Genomic DNA, 17,250 nt, shown 5'->3' on the forward strand with positions numbered 1-17,250 from the left:
GAAATCCCTAAACCCAAGTTTGCTGATAGGTTAGCTGGCCAGAAAAGAGCATATAGGTTTGAAAAAGAGACTACAGTTAAACTCCAGTGCTAGATTTCATGGGTTATAGAAAGATACACATTTTGGAGCAAGAGTATGTAACCTTGAAGACAGTTTGTTTTTGTCCACTTAAATATTATGCAGTGTTCAATTCGTGGTTTTGTTTTTTTTATTTCTTATTTTGAATTAGTTTATTTTCTTTTTTACGTTTTATTTTTATATTGATGTGGTTTTGCCATGTTGCCCAGGCTGGTCTCGAACTCCTGGACTCGAGTGATCCACCCATCTCGGCCTCCCAAAGTGCTGGGATTATAGACTTGAGCCACTGCACCTGGCCAAATTAGTGCTTTTCAAATATTGGGCATACCTTTAGGTTATATATATTGGTGTTTTAATCATTTGAAGCATGCTTAGTTTTTATTTAAAAAATACTTTGCAGTTACCAAAACTAAAACAAACCACAAAATAGCTGCATTTCTGGCCAGGCACAGTGGCACACCTATAATCCCAGCACTTTGGGAGGCCAAGGCAGGTGGATCACCTGAGGTCAGGAGTTCGAGACCAGCCTGGGCAACATGGCAAGACCCCCATCTCTACAAAAATACAAAAATTAGTTGGATGTGGTGGTACACACCTGTAATCCCAGCTATTCGGGAGGCTGAGATGGGAAAATTGCTTGAACCTGGGAGGCGGAGGTTGCAGTGAGCCAAGATCACCACTGCACTCCAGCCTGGGCAACAGAGCGAGACTCTGTCTCAAAAAAAAAAAAAAAAAAAGCTGCATTTTGTCTCATTTTTAAAGTCCCATCTTTACCATAATATATACTACCTTCCTTCACAAACAAAAACATTTCCTGTATTTAAGTTAAATATTTACATGACCGTTTTACACAGTCTATTTCTTTATTCGTGTTAAGTACTCCTAAGTCAAAAACAAGCTCTTTTGATATAAATACTGGAGGTAATAGTTGTAACAAAATAATTTGAGATTACGATTACATCTAAAAGTAAGTTTGGGAGAAAAAAATTCATAAAGAGCTGAAGAAAGTGGCCCAGAATCTCTTGCTCACCTGCCGGGGAGGCGCAAGTCTGCAGGGCATGGCTCTCACGGTGGCCAGGTCCTGGCCTCACAGCATCCCCCTTGCTGTTGGTCTTGAGGTCCTGGAGGAAGCTGTGTCTTTTTCCAGATGACACAAATTGGCCCTGGTTGGTTTCAAGGCCACCAGAGCAGATCAGGCTGAAGGGACCTCTGGGAAGAGAGCAGACAGGCCTGCCCCGGGTACCCGGGTCTGCCAGCTACTTTCGGCGTGATTGGTTTTGGGGCGAAGAGGAGAGAGCCCATGAGAGTTTTAAGAGCTCAGTTCTTGCAAGTGCTCTCCCTCTGACTTTCCCGGCTCTACGTGGGGCAGGCTGCTGGACCCTGAAGCACGTGGTGTCTATGGCGTCACCAGTGGCGTTTGGTGGCACCGTGCGACCTCACACACAGCCTCCCTTGTCTGGGTCTGTCTCCGCAGTGACTGCATGTCCAGCCAGATGAAGAACGTGGTCAGCGGTGTGCTGTTTGGCACTGGGCTGTGGGTGGCCCTCATTGTCACCATGCGCTACTCCCTGAAGGTGCTGCTGTCCTACCATGGGTGGATGTTCGCTGAGCACGGCAAGATGAGTCGCGCCACCAAGATCTGGATGGTAATTGTGCATCCCTCTGGCAGTGGAGTGGGGGTGGACGATTTGGCCTTTGGGAAGAAGGACACCCCGGGACCTTTTCTCCCTCGATGCTTGGTTGGTGACCTGGGCCTCAACCTTGAATGGCTGGAGAGGTTTCAGTCACCATGACACAAAAGCAAGGGCCGAAGAGTGCTTCTCTTTCCCGACGTTAGTGAGATCTGCAGCGTGTCTTATTGAGGTCTGCTGGGTTTGTAGTTAAGGTCATTCATCAAATAAAAGTGCTGTCCATCCGGTTCTTTGTAGCGTTCTTGACTCACTTGTTGTCAGGCATTAAATGGTTACCTTAGCTGACCCCTCGGACAGGCTCCCGTGACTCGGACTTTGCTTCTGGAATGTTCCCCCAGCTTGCCTTGGCCCTTAGCCCAAGGGTCCTTTATTTAAGGTAATGGCTTTGCCATATATGTGGATGCTTGTCCAAATTTCATGATTTAAATGTTTTTCTTTTTTATTTTTATTTTATTTTATTTTTATTTTTTTGGATTGGAGTTTCACTCTTGTTGCCCAGGCTGGAGTGCAATGGTGCGATCTCAGCTCACTGTAAACTCTGCCTCCCAGATTCAAGCAGTTCTTCTGCCTCAGCCTCCCAAGGTGCTGGGATTACAGGCATGCACCACCACGCCTGGCTAATTTTGTATTTTTAGTAGAGACAGGGTTTTACCATGTCGGTCAGGCTGGTCTTAACTCCTGACATCAGGTGATCCTGCCTTGGCCTCTCAAAGTGCTGGGATTACAGGTGTGAACCACCGCACCCAGCTTTTTTTTTTTTTTTTTTCTTTTTGAGACAGGGTCTTGCTCCATTGCCCAGGTTGGAGTGCAGTGGCACGATCACAGCTCACTGCAGCCTCGACTTCCTAGGCTCAAGTGATTTTCCCACCTCAGCCTCCTGAGTAGCTGGGACTATAGGCACACACCACCATGGCTGGCTAATTTTTGTATTTTTAATAGAGACGGGGTTTCGTTGGCCAGGCTGGTCTCAAACTCTTGAGCTCAAGTGATCTGCCCACCTCAACCTCCCAAAGTGTTGGGATTACAGGCGTGAGCCATCAAACCCGGGCTCAATTTAAATGTTTTTGTGGGAACTGGGCACGGTCGCTCATGGCTGTAATCCCAGCACTTTTGGAGGCCAAGCCCGGTGAACCACCTGAGCTCAGGAGTTTGAGACCAGCCTGGGGAACATGGCGAAACTCCATCTCTACTAAAAATACAAAAATTAGCCAGGCAAATTAGCCAGGCATGGTGGTGCATGCCTGTGATCCTAGCTACTCAAGAGGCCAAGGTGGGAGGATTGCTTGAGCCCAGGAGGTCAAGGCTGCAGTGAGCTGTGGTTGCGTCCAGCCTAGGCAACAGAGCCAGACCCTGTCTCAAAAAAAAAAAAAAAAAATTATAGGCTTAGTTTTTCTGAAAATAAACCCTCCAAGATGGGCATCATCTCTGGACTTTCGAGGCCTCCGTCTGGGGGCTGGGGCCGCTGTGACCCCCTGCAGGTGGGCATGTGCCCCGTGTACCATCTGCCCATTGTAGTCATGGCCCTGGGCCTTGGGCTTTGCTCGGCACCTCAAGCCCATCCTGGGTTTTTGGGGCTGGACATGTGTAAAGAAACATCTGCTTTATTCACCCCTGTCTTGCCAAGTGGCCTAAATGGTTCTAATGGAGCAGGTAATCATGAGAAAATTTTCTGCAGAATCTTTCTCGAAGGAGGCTGCTCCATGGGTCTGCGAAGCCGTGGGTCTGCTTTGGTTTTCTCTCTGCCCTGACCTTGGCCCCGGGGCCATTCTGCTCAGTTGCCTCTGGGTAGCCCCACAGTGGTGCCTGCCTGGACTGGGCTGCTGTCCCAGCCTCTGGGGAGCCTTGTGAGAGAAGTGTGGGAGTCACCGCAGTGCCCACCACACACCGGGACTCCACTCTTGCCAAACACATTTTTTTTGGTTTTTTTTTTGAGACAGCAGCTTGCTCTGTCACCTAGGCTGGAGTGCAGTGGTGCATTCTCGGCTCATTACAACCTCCACCCCTCCGGGCTCAAGCGATTCTCTCACCTCAGCCTCCACAGTAGCTGGGACCACAGGCACACACCACCACGCCCAGATAATTTTTTTGTATTTTTAATAGAGACAGGGTTTCGCCATGTTGGCCAGGTGATCTCGAGTTCTTGGGCTCAAACAATCCGTCCTCCTCAGCCTCCCAAAGTACTGGGATTACAGGCGTGAGCTACCGCACCCAGTCAAACCAATTTTTTCTCTCAAATCAGTTTTCTGCCATTTGGATATAAAGTTTCTGATTTCTAGAGAAGCAGCATTTAACACCTAGAAGAGACTCAGGGGTGGTTCCCACGCTTGGCAAAGCAAGCTAAAGGGCACTCCCTCCGGTGGGTTCGCAGCTGAGGTTCAGCTGAGTCCCAACGCCCTGCGGTACCAGGACTCCCCACCTGGGCCCGAGGACTGCCTTTGTTTTGGTCGGCATTGAGGTGACTGGTTATTATACAGACTTGATCATCCAGCCTAAAATCAAGGGCCACAAATGTGCCCTCTGGGAGGCTTGGCAATGACTGAAGGAAAGATACTGCTTCCCCTCAGCTTGGCTCAGGGTCAGGCACGTTGATCCTCCTCACTGTTCCTAGAGCCTGGAGCCCATCCCTAAACTAAGGGCCTTGCAGAAGGAGGTGGGGTGAGACTCACCCTAGGTACAGAAGCACAGTTTGGGTCCTGGCCAGTCACGATGCTGGCAGCGACATCTCACGGCCTCCGTCAGGCTTGGCTTTGATTCCACGTGGTGTGTTTGTTTGTTTTTGTTTTGCTTTTTAACATAGGGTCTCACTGTGTCGCCCAGGCTGGAGTGCAGTGGGGTGATCACGGCTCACTGCAGCATCACCCTCCCAGGCTCAATCAATCCTTTCACCTCAGCCTCCCAAGTAGCTGGGACAACAAGCACATGCCACCACACCTGGCTAATTTTTTGTATTTTTTTTGTAGAGATGGGGTTTTGCCATGTTGCCCAGGTTTTTATTGGCATGGAGGGCGGGGTTATATGCTTGTTTGCTAGAACCTGTAAGTATGGGGCGGGTAAAAGATGGACCAGATGAAAAATAAATCGACACAGAAAATCAGTAAGTGGTTGACACGTTGTGCACACTGGCAAGGTGACTTTGGATCTTTAACATAGACTTGTCTTTGAAATTGTAATTCTCGCATCCAAGTACTAACCAGGCCCGACCCTGCTTAGCTTCTGAGATCAGACAAGAACAGGTGCGTTTAGGGTGGTATGGCAGGAGACTGAAAATATAATTCTCTCTCTTCAGGGTATGGTCAAGATCTTTTCAGGCCGAAAACCCATGTTGTACAGCTTCCAGACATCGCTGCCTCGCCTGCCGGTCCCGGCTGTCAAAGACACTGTGAACAGGGTAGGTGTGGCTTAGGCCTCACACTGAAATGTCAGCCATCTGTGGATTAAGGCTTAGGTCTTAATTATGATGAACTAGGTCACCGTCATTTGACTCAAGTAGCCGTCAGTGGTGTGCCTGGTAGGGTTCTCATAGGAAGTCTTTTTTTTTTTTTTCCAATGTATCACTGCTGCATCTTAGGTGTTTTTTTAAAAGTTTTAAGTTTCATAGAGAAGCTGCTTGGTGCATTTTTTAAAGCTTTATTTTATTTTATTTTTTTGTGATGAACTCTCCCTCTGTCATCCAGGCTGGAATGCAATGGTGCAATCTCAGCTCACTGCAACCCCCACCTCCTGGGTTCAAGTGATTCTCCTGTCCCAGCCGCCCGAGTAGCTGGGATTACAGGCACCCGCCACCATGCCCAGCCAATTTTTGTATTTTTAGTAGAGATGGGGTTTTGCCATGTTGGCCAGGCTGGTCTCGAACTCCTGACCTCAAGTGATCCACCCACCTCAGCCTCCCAAAGTTCTGGGATTACAGGCGTGAGCCACTGCGCCTGGCCAGTTTTTGCTATTTTACATAATTGCTAAATACAACATTGTATTAAATAATTGCAGTCACTCCCCATTCTTCCCTCCCCTCACCTAGTAACTTCTATTCTACTTTCTGTCTCTGTGGATTTGCCAATCTGAGGGACCTCATATAAGTGGCATCATATCATATTTGTCCTTCTGTGACTAGCTTCTCTCACTCAGCATAACGTCTTCAAGGTTCATCCACATAGCAGCCTGTGTCAGAATTTCCTTCTTTCTTACGGCTGAATAGTATTCCATTGTACGGCTAGACCATATTTTATTCATCCATTCATCTGTTGCTGGGTGGTGAATGTTTTTGATCTGATTGGTGAGGGTCCTCCAGTTGAGGGTGGGGTGATTGTCAGCCTCCAGCCGGTCTGAAGACAGGTTTTTTCTTGACACCCCAGGCCCACTTCAAAGCCAGGCCCCTAGGGGCAAGGCACTACCTAGAAAGCCTGTCATTTCATCCTCAAAACTACTCATTTCTTTTTCTTTTTTTTTTTTTTTTTTGAGACAGGGTCTTGCTCTGTTGCCCAGGCTAGAGTGCAGTGGCGCGATCTTGGCTCACTGCAGCCTTGACCTCCTGGGCTCAAATGATCCTCCCACTTCAGCCTCCTGAGTAGCTGAGACTACAGGTGCATGCCACCACACATGGCAATTTTTTTTTTTTTTTTTTTGAGATGGAGTCTTACTCTGTCACCCAGGCTGGAGTGCAGTGGTGTGATCCTGGCTCACTGCAAGCTCCGCCTCCTGGGTTCACGCCATTCTCCTGCCTCAGCCTCCCGAGTAGCTGGGACTACAGGTGCCCGCCACCACGCCGGGCTAATTTTTTTGCATTTTTAGTAGAGACGGGGTTTCACCATGTTAGCCAGGATGGTCTCGAGCTCCTGACCTTGTGATCCCCCTGCCTTGGCCTCCCAAAGTGCTGGGATTATAGGCTTGAGCCACCATGCCTGGCCCTATTTTTTTTTGTTTTTGTTTTTTTGTGGAGAGGGAGTTTCACTATCTTGTCCAGGCTGGTGTTGAATTCTTGGGCTCAAGTGATCTACCTGCTTTGGTCTTTTTTTTTTTTTCTTTAATTGAACAAAAGGGGAGGGAGCAGTTCCATCTCTTTCTTTTTGAAAAAATTATGGTAAAATGTACACAACATGAATCGTACTGTTTTAACCATTTTCAAGTGTACAGTTCAGGGGCATTAAGTATATTTATAATGTCACGCAGCCCTCACTGCTGTCTCATTCCAGGACCTTTCATCACCCAGAGGCTCATAGCCACTAAGCAGTCACTCCCTGTCCTTCTACCTCCCTCTCCCAGCCCCTCGGAACCACGAATCTCCTGTTTGTCTCTATGGATTTACCTGTTCTGGACATTTCACATAAATGGAATCATGTGGCCTTTTGTGACTGGCAGGTCATTAAGGTTCACCTGTGTTGTAGCGTGGATGAACTTCATCTGTTTTTGTGACTGAATAATATTCCGTCGTATGGAAGGACCACAGTGTATTGACCTGTTCACCCGCTGTTGGGGACATAGCCAGGGGCAGAATTGCTGGGTCGTGGGAATTCCGTGGTAACTCTTTGAGGAACCACCAGACCCTCACGCAGCTCCACCATTTTGCATTCTAACCAGCAGTGCATGGGTGCTTTTGTTTTTGCACATCCTGGGACCCCATTTTTAAAACTATAATAAGCAGAAACTTCTCGGGGTAAGGGTTTGAATCCAGGATTGGTTACTGAGTCCCTGAGGGTTTGAATCCAGCCTTGGTTATTGAGTCCCTGTTAGCCTTGGTAAGTTTCTTCCCATCTCTGCTCTTTTTTTTTTTTTTTTGCTCTGTCGCCCGGGTTAGGGTGCAGTGGCGTGATCTCAGCTCACTGCAGCCTCCATCTCCCAGGTTCAAACAATTCTCCTGCCTCAGTCACCTGAGTAGCTGGAATTACAGGTGTGTGCCACTACACCTGGCTTATTTTTGTATTTTTAGTAGAGACAGGATTTCACTATGTTGGCCAGGCTGGTCTCAAAACTCCTGACCTCAAGTGATCTGCCCACCTCGGCCTCCCAAAGTGCTGGAATTACAGGCACAAGCCACTGTGGCTGGCCTACCCCATCTCTCCTCTTCTGTACCCACACTTGTGAATCAGGGCTGACAACGGCCCCTGTTCCACTGGCAGGGTGGGGTGAGGGTGAGATGCTTGACCTTCAGTGACCTCTGTCTGTGTTGCATAGCTCAGGGTTCCACTTCAGCTCATTCAGGGCATGATTTTCTGTCTCATTCACAGGCATTTTACTTTGAATAAGCCTCAATATGCTTGACAACTGTCCCACGCCCTTTCTGTGGGAGACAGAGTCTCACTCTCTTGCCCGGGCTGGAATGCAGTGACACCGTCCTAGCTCACTGCAGCCTTGAATTCCTGGCCCAAGTGATCCTCCTGCCTTAGCCTCCCAAGTAGTTGGGGCCACAGGTATGCACCACTATGCCTGCAAATATTTTTTTGTAGAGATGGGGTCTTGCCATGTTGCCCAGACTGGTCTTGAACTCCTGGGCTCAAACAGTCCTCCTGATTCAGCCTCCCAAAGTGCTGGGGTTACAGTCATGAGCCACCGTACCTGGCCACAGCTGGCCCTTGTAAGGGAGTGGGGTCTTACTTCCCAACGTACAGGGAGCGACCCTAGAGAGATTACTGTTTCACCAAGACTTTGGTTTTTACAGCAGACAACTTGTTGGATTAAAATATTTCATGGCAAATTGTGGGGTTAGCAACAGTTTTGCTTTTTGTTGCTGTTGTTGGGGGAGACAGCATCTCGCCCAGGCTGGAATGCAGTGGTGTGATCATGGCTCACTGCAGCTTTGAACTCCTAGGCCCAAGTGATCCTCCCAACGCAGCCTTCCAAGTAGCTGGGACCACAGACATGGGCCACCACGCCCAGCTAATTTTTGTATTTTTTTTTTTGCAGAGACGGGGTCTCACTCTGTTGCCCAGGCTGGTCTTGAACTGGTCAAGATTGCTTGGGCTCAAGCACTCTTCACATGTCAGCCTCTCAAAGTTCTGGGATTACAGGTGTGAACTACCGCACCTGACCAGTGTCACTTTCTGTAAGAGCTTGCTTAGGTGTGTAGCAGAAGCTTTTGAGTGTCTTTTTAAACAATTGCTCTCTGTGTTTCCATCTCTGAGCATTTGTTCAACCAAAGTAACACATGTAAAAGGATGAGGTGGGGTGGGGGCTGAAAACCCTGCACCTGAGGCCCTGGCCTTGGCCTGGTTCTGGGACCTATTCCAGCCCCTCCTTCCCATCCTGCTGCCTGAGCACCTGCCCGGCCCCAGCACCTAGCTCTCAGCATGACTCTGCCCCATCTCGTGGTCACCATCACAGGTCATCAAAGCTTACTTAGGTCAGAACAGCTCTTTTATTAAGGACCAAATAATAGATAAGAGACATTCTTGAAATTTCCTTGTTAACTTTTCTTGTCAAATCTAGAATTTATTTTAAATTCTAAAAATTTAATGGTGGCTTTCTGGTGATGCAGGATTTGGGACACTTTTAAAACTAATAAAGGAAGAAAAAGTTTAATTGTTAAATTATTGTTACCCTATGATACCATTTACATGGAAGGGAGTTAACCTGTTTAAGGACTGCTAAGACCAACTTGGGGGAAGAGTCTAAACTTTTTTTTTTTTGAGATAGGGTCTCACTCTGTTGCCCAGGCTGAGGTGCGGTGGCGTGATCATGGCTCACTGCAGCCTCGACCTTCTGGGCTCAAGCGATCCTCCCACCTCAACCCCTCACGTAGCTGGGACCACAGACATGCATCACCATGCCCAGCTAATTTTTGTCTTGTTTTTTGTAAAGATGGGGTTTCACCATGTTGCCTAGGCAGGTCTTGAACTCCTGAGCTCAAGCAATCCACTGGCCTTGACCTCCCAAAATGCTGGGATTACAAGCATGAGCCACCATGCCCAGCCTAAAACCTCTTCAATGTGTTAGAACTTCTCCTAAGGCACAAGTGAGGCAACCATAGGCTTTGATTAATGTGTTTTAACTTGGGTGATTTTTTTTTCCCCGATAATCCCAGTATCTAGAGTCGGTGAGGCCTCTTATGAAGGAAGAAGACTTCAAACGGATGACGGCACTTGCTCAAGACTTTGCTGTCAGTCTTGGACCAAGATTACAGTGGTATTTGAAGTTAAAATCCTGGTGGGCTACAAATTACGTAAGTCTGTATACACAGTTTTTCTTGATGAAATGTTTCTGTATGAAGATGCTGATTCTGAGGGGCAGGGATAACAGGGCTGAAACGACAGCTGTGATTAGCCGAAATCACGCCTTAGGAAGTTCCAGCTGTGGTTTACCTGCATGCAGCACGGGTGTGTGTGTTAGGACTGACGTATAGTTACAGTGACAGTTTCTTGGTTTTTGGATTTTTTGTAGAGACAGGGTCTCACTATGTTGACCAGGCTGGTCTCAAACTCCTGGGCTCAAGTGATCTTCCCACCTTGGCCTCCCAAAGTGCTGGGATCACGGGCATGAGCCACCACACCCAGCCTACAGTGACAGTTTTACCCTGAGTGCAGGTGCATCATCACAGTGCTGTGTTTTGCATACAGGAGCCCTCTCCCTCTCCCTCTTCCCCGAGGATTCCTCTTGTGAGCTGTTTCTCCTGCAGCAGTGCTATGCTGTCCCAGAGACCTGCTCCTATCCTCCTCTTTAGTTTATTTTTATTCCAAGGGCATCCTTCCTGAGCTCGCTGGTGGATGCAGGGATGGTGTGGGATGCTTGCTGGGATTGAGTGTGGCTCAGTGGTCCCAGGAGCATCTCCTCCAACCAAGTGTCTTAGCTGGTGCCCTGTATGTGGGGAGCTGACTGGGCTTCCATGTGCTGGGAGGGTGAGAGCAGGCCTCTGGCAGATGAAGCAAGGGAGGGAGTGTAGCTTTGAGAAACAACTAAGACGGAAGAGAAAGTGTCCCAAGTGACCCTGACAGAACCAGCAGGTGGTGCAGAAGTCACATCGTGGGTGGATGGGCAGTGCCTGGAGGGGTCTCTCAAGCCTCAGGGGGCCGGGCATGTTTGCTGGCTGCACGGGTGTGCTGGACTGGTAAACATCAGCTCTCTGCGCAGCTCTCCGCACACGAGACCCTTGCATGGCCACTGTTCTGTAGTTACGTGTGTTTGAGCACAAAGCTGAAAACGAAGCCATCTCTGGGTCCAGCAGGCTGTGAAGGGACAGCAGCTGTGAGGTGGCTGGGGGGCACTGCCCCGGGTGGCTTCAGGATGCATGTGCCAAGGAACAGGGACAACACCCGTGGAACGCCAGGTTAGTGCCACGGACTAGACCGAGACGGTGGCTTCTTCAGGGAGACCTGGGAAGCAGGAAGACAAGAAGCAGTCTGTGGAGCAATTTTGCATAACATTGTTTTTTGTTGTTGTTGTTTTCTTTTCTTTTCTTTTCTTTTCTTTTTGAGGTGGAGCCTCGCCCTGTCGCCCAGGCTGGAGTGCAGTGGTGTGATCCCAGCTACTGCAACCTCCGCCTCCCGGGTTCAAGTGATTCCCCTGCCTCAGCCTCCTGAGTAGCTGGGATTACAGGCGCCCACCGCCATGCCCAGCTAATTTTTGTATTTTTAGTAGAGATGGAGTTTCATCATGTTGGCCAGGCAGGTCCGGAACTCCTTACCCCAAGTGATCAGCCCGCCTCAGTCTCCCAAAGTGCTGGGATTACAGGCGTGAGCCACCGCACCTGGCCTTTGTTTCTCTTTTCTTTTATTTGAGAAAAGGTCTTGCTCTGTTGCCCGGGCTGGAATGCAGTGGCACAATCATAGCTCACTGTTGCCTCGAACCCCTGGGCTCAAGTGACCCTCCTGCCTTAGCCTCCCATGTAGCTGAGATTCCAGGCGTCAGCCACCACACCTGGCTAATTTCTTACATTTTTTTTTGGAGAGCTGGAACCTTGCAATGTTGCCCAGGCTGGCTTCAAACTTCTGGCATCAAGCGATCCTCCTGTCTCAGCCTCCCAAAGTGCTGAGATTACAGGTGTGAGCCACCATGCCCAGCCCACAGTACTGGTTTTTAGAACATGTTAGCCGTCAAACATTTATGATTTACTTTCCATCTGGTCTTTTAAACATTTTTAAAATTTTTATTTTATTTATTATTTTTATTTTTAATGTAGAGCTAGAGCCTTGCTCTTGCTATGTTGCCTAGCCTGGTCTCGAACTCCTCGTCTCAAGCAATCCTCCCACTTCGGCTTTTTTTTTCCCTTTCGAACCACCTACAGAATGAAGGTGATGTACCTTCTTTCTGCTCGTCTCAACTTAAAAAGAACACTTTTCGTTTCCCACGGTGTCACATTCCATCTCGTTAGGACTGCGTTCCCTGTTCTGGAATGGCCTCCGTTAGATGCCAAAATGTCTGCCAAAAGCACTGCCTGCCCTTCCCCGCGGCTCTGGGCTGCTGCTAGGGAGACTGCCTGGCCCCTGCTGAGCCTGCGGGTTTGTCTGGTGTTTGCGCCCACTAGGTGAGCGACTGGTGGGAGGAGTACATCTACCTCCGAGGACGAGGGCCGCTCATGGTGAACAGCAACTACTATGCCATGGTGAGTGCCCCTGCCCGGGCTGCCGTCTGACGAGGATGGTGGGGCGGCGGGTCTGCCCACAGAGGTGGTGTCTTCACAGGCCTGTAGACGGCCTGGGAAAGCTCTGGGGACTGGCTCATGCTCCTCTCTGTCCTGCTTCCAGGCTGGAGAACCCTGTGAGTACCCTTCAGTATTAGCCTAGTAGCCCAGGGTGCTCTGCTACTGCAGGGGGATTTGGGCTGCAAAAATAAGTTTCTGGCAAACAGGAATTCCTCACTGTGCTGTACCTGTCCTGCTTTTTTTTTGTTTTGTTTTGTTTTGAGATGGAGCTTTGCTCTTGTCCACCAGGCTGGAGTGCAATGGCACGATCTTGGCTCACTACAGCCTCCGCCTCCCAGGTTCAAGTGATTCTCCTGCCTCAGCTTCCCAAGTAGCTGGGATTACAGGTGCCCACCAATACGCCCGGCTAATTTTTGTATTTTTAGTAGAGACGGGGTTTCGCCATGTTAGCCAGGCTGGTCTCGAACTCCTGAGCTCACGTGATCCGCCAGCCTCAGCCTCCCTAAGTGCTGGGATTACAGGTGTGAGCCACGTGCCCAGCCTGTCCTGCTGTTTTTATGACTTAGCACTGGAAGTTAGTGCCACAGCGGCCTTAAGATCCCTGCAGAACCCCTAGAGCTCAGGGACAGTGGGTTGGCCAAGATCCTGCCACCAGTGCACTACGCTTCACCCTACTGTTTTCTGAGATGCCAAAGGGGTGTGCATCGATGGTAGTTTCTGGTTTCCTGGGCTTTGTCTTTCAAAGCATGGATGGTTAGAAGGCCCCTCAATTTGGGTTCTTGACCACTGCTTTAATAACTGGCAAATAGAACTCTTCTCTTTCCTTTTCCTTCCATTCCTTCACTTCCTTTTATTTTTTTCCCTCGTTTATTTTTTATCATTTACTTTTTCTTTTTTCCCCTCCTTTTTTTTTGAGATGGGGTCTTACTCTGTCGCCGAGGCTGGAGTACAGTGGTGCCATTCATCTCACTGCAGCCTCTGCCTCCCCGGTTCCAGCAATTCTCCTGCCTCAGCCTCCCGAGTAGCTGGGGTTACAGGCACCGGCCACCACGCCCGGCTAATTTTTGTATTTTTTGTAGAAACGGGATTTCGCCATGTTGGACAGTCTCATCTCAAACTCCTGACCTCAGGTGATCCGTGCAGCTCAGCCTCCCAAAGTGCTGGGATTACAGGCGTGAGCCGCCGCGCCCGGCCAGGTGATCCGTGCGGCTCAGCCTCCCAAAGTGCCGGGATTACCGGTGTGAGCCACCGCACCCGGCTTATCATTTGCTTTTTCTTTCTGTTTTTCTTCATTTCAAAATTTTCCTTTCTTTTAACTTCTTTTCCCCCATCTGAAATAATCTCAGACTGAAAGAAAAACCGTCCGTGTAGTCCGCGGAACTTCCTTTCCTGCTCTGTTTGGAAGTGAGCTGTTTATCTGAGGCCCTTCCCCACCAGGAGACCCGTGTTCATTTCCTACAAACAGAGGCACTTTCTACATCACTGGGGACACGGTGTGGACATAGACTCTTCCAAAATGTAGGTTAGACCTGTGTTCCTTGGCCTTTTCTTCCAATTGTGGAAAATGTAGACATTTGGAACAGGGTCTCCAAATTTAGAAAGCTGCAGGCACAGCTCTGTATAAACAATTATTTCAACCTTTCATTGTGTCTCATCCAGAAAACTTCCTGATTGTCTAATTGCTCCCTGACTAATTTTTGCTTTCCGTTCTCTGTGTTATAGGAGGGTATTTGGTGCGAATAGTTATCTTTAATAGCTCAAGAGTTTTGGAGGACTTCCGTTCTCATAAAACATTTACAAAGTAAAAGACAAAGTGTAGAAAATCAAACTACCATTTATTTTGTAGCATTGCAGACGTAACTGAATACATCTCTGGAAATATTTTGACAGCGTGCAGGATGTGCTGTGATGTATTTAAATTTGCTTATCTTTCCCTATGCAAATTCTCTCCATGTCACCTTTTTCGCTTTTCAGGATCTGCTGTATGTCCTTCCAACTCACATTCAGGCAGCAAGAGCCGGCAACGCCATCCACGCCATCCTGCTTTACAGGCGCAAGCTAGACCGGGAGGAAATCAAACCAGTAGGCACACAAATTGCTTTAAAAAAATTCTTTTCAAACAGCTTAACAGAGGTATAATTGACATATTGCACATGTTTAAAGTATACAGTTTGTGGCCGGGCACAGTGTCTCACGCCTGTAATCCTGGCACTTTGGGAGGCCAAAGCAGGCAGATCATCTGAGGTTAGCAGTTGAAGACCAGCCTGGCCAACATAGTGAAACCCCATCTCTACTAAAAATACAAAAATTAGCTGGGCATGGTGGCACATGCCTGTAATTCCAGCTACTTGAGGGGCCGATGCAGGAGAATCGCTTGAACCTGGGAGGCAGAGGTTGCAGCGAGCCGAGATTACGCCATTGCACTCCAGCCTGGGTGATAAGAATGAAACTCCATCTCAAAAAAAAAAGAAAAATTATAAAGTGGAGAGTTTGATAACTTCTGATGTGTGTATATTGATGCATCTGAGAAACCATCATCACTGCAGTCAGGATGGTGAATATATCAGTCAACCCAAAAACCCTCTGCCCTTTGTTATCTCTCCCTCCCACCTGGTCCTGGACCCCCGGTCTACTGTCTGTCACTCTAGATTAGTTTGTAATTTGTAAAGCTTTATGTAAGTGGAATCATACAGTATGCACTCTTTTTTTCTAAATTCTAGTTTCTTTCACTGAGCCTAATTATTTTGAGATTTAATTCTACTCGTGTCTCCTAAATGAATATACATCTGTTGTACTTTAGTTCTGTAATCTGCCCTTCGAAGAAGCCCTTGTTGTTTTTGAACTAATACTAGCTGGTGGGTTGCTCGTAAGAAACAAGACTTTTCTTCCTGAAATATTTCTTTGGTTTTAAGTGTCAGTTATAAATAATTGATTAGAATGTGTTATTTAGGGTTTTACTGTGCAAGAAGTAATGAGTCCCCCAACGAATCATTCCAGGGAGCCATTGGAAAAGATGAAGTCAAACCAAGCAATTTGCACAGAAAACACATTCAGCATTTCCACGTGGTCTTAACTTGCTGCTTTTCTCTCTCTCTTTTTTTTTTTTTTGAGATGGAATCTCGCTCTGTTGCCCAGGCTGGAGTACAGTGGTGCCATCTCCGCTCACTGCAAGCCCCCATTCCCAGGTTCACGCCATTCTCCTGCCTCAGCCTCCCGAGTAGCTGGGACTACAGGCACCTGCCACCAGGCCCGGCTAATTTTTTGTATTTTTAGTAGAGACAGGGTTTCACCAGGTTAGCCAGGATGGTCTCGATCTCTTGACCTCGTGATCCACCCGCCTTGGCCTCCCAAAGTGCTGGGATTACAGGCCTGAGCCACCGCGCCCGGCTTTTTTTTTTTTTTTTTTTTTTTTTGAGGCGGAGTCTCACTGTGTCCCCCAGGCTGGAGTGCAGTAGTGCGATCTCGGCTCACTGCAACTTCCGCCTCCTAGGCTCAAGCAATTCTCCTGCCTCAGCCTCAGGAGTAGCTGGGACTACAGGCGTGCGCCACCGTGCCTTGCTGAGTTTTGTATTTTTAGTAAAGACGGGATATCTCTGCGTTGGTCAGGCTGGTCTCAAAGTCCCAACCTCAGGTGATCTGGCCCCCTCAGCCTCCCGAAGTGCTGGGATTACAAGCGTGAGCCACCGCGCCCGGCCAACTTGCTGCTTTTCTTCTGTGGGATTCTTCTGTTGGTTTGAAAAATACATATATATATATATATATATATTTTTTTTTTTTTTGAGACGGAGTCTCGCTCTGTCGCCCAGGCTGGAGTGCAGTGGCGCAATCTCGGCTCACTGCAACCTCCGCCTCCCGGGTTCACGCCATTCTCCTGCCTCAGCCTCCCGAGTAGCTGGGACTACAGGCGCCCGCCACCACACCCGGCTAATTTTTTTGTATTTTTAGTAGAGACGGGGTTTCACCGTGTTAGCCAGGATGGTCTCGATCTCCTGACCTTGTGATCCGCCCGCCTCAGCCTCCCAAAGTGCTGGGATTACAGGCGTGAGCCACCGCGCCCGGCCAACTTGCAGCTTTTCTTCGGTGGGATTCTTCTGTTGGTTTGAAATGTGTTTTTGTTACAGATTCGTCTCTTGGGGTCCACGATTCCGCTCTGCTCCGCGCAGTGGGAGCGGATGTTTAACACTTCCCGGATCCCCGGAGAGGAGACGGGTGAGTGAAGCTTCTTGGGGCGCCCTGGGGAATGGGCACTTTCCATCCCTGTGCTCAGAATCAGAAAGTGTCAAAGGGGCCAAATTGATTTTTGCTGACCCTTCCTGAGACTGTAGGCTGGTACACGTTCCTTCTGCTGAATTTCCTTTGTCTTTCTTAGGCCTGGACACTGTCGTTGACTTATTTCCAGATTTTAATTTCTCTTTGGTTGGAGACTGTCGACTGTCTTATAGAGTGTTTGATTGATTGATTGATTGATTGATTGATTTTGAGACGAGGTCTCTCTCTGCCACCCAGGCTGGAGTGCAGTGACATGATCACGGCTCACTTCAGCCTCCACCTCCTGAACTCAAGGAATCCTTGCATCTTAGCCTCCCCAGTAGCTGGGACCACAGGCACATGCATCATGCCTGGCTAATTTTTGCATTTTTTATAGAGATGAGGTTTTGCTGTGTTGCCCAGGCTGGTCTCAAACTCCCGGACTCACGCCCAGCTGAGTGTTTTTCTCCTGAGTCCCAATTCCTCAGAGGCATTTTGCTCCGGCTCACAGGCAGGGTTTGTGGTGGAGCGCACACTGGGTCGTGCTCGAGAAGGTCGATTTGTGTTCCAGACACTCCCGTATCAGCTGCCTGACCTGGGCAGAGTGGCCACATAAGCCACCATCCAAACCGGGATATCCCTGAGAATGACAGGGAAGGGAGAACAGGC

At 48.7% G+C, this 17,250-nt stretch overlaps 1 protein-coding gene across 2 annotated transcripts in view; it reads left to right on the forward strand.

Annotated features, from left to right (window-relative positions):
- The window catches only part of CPT1A (carnitine palmitoyltransferase 1A), an 85,900-nt gene that overhangs the window by 32,123 nt on the left and 36,527 nt on the right, over nucleotides 1-17,250 (forward strand). For both annotated transcript variants that reach the window (XM_033207455.1, XM_033207454.1), the window contains exons 4-9: nucleotides 1,553-1,724; nucleotides 5,056-5,157; nucleotides 9,781-9,918; nucleotides 12,217-12,294; nucleotides 14,308-14,415; nucleotides 16,455-16,542. In XM_033207455.1, the coding sequence (XP_033063346.1) occupies nucleotides 1,553-1,724; nucleotides 5,056-5,157; nucleotides 9,781-9,918; nucleotides 12,217-12,294; nucleotides 14,308-14,415; nucleotides 16,455-16,542 (686 nt within the window). The remainder of the gene's footprint in view (nucleotides 1-1,552; nucleotides 1,725-5,055; nucleotides 5,158-9,780; nucleotides 9,919-12,216; nucleotides 12,295-14,307; nucleotides 14,416-16,454; nucleotides 16,543-17,250) is intronic.

This window comes from Trachypithecus francoisi, unplaced genomic scaffold (assembly GCF_009764315.1).
Source record: "Trachypithecus francoisi isolate TF-2019V2 unplaced genomic scaffold, Tfra_2.0 Lachesis_group8, whole genome shotgun sequence".
In the NCBI taxonomy this organism is placed as follows: Eukaryota; Metazoa; Chordata; class Mammalia; order Primates; family Cercopithecidae; genus Trachypithecus; species Trachypithecus francoisi.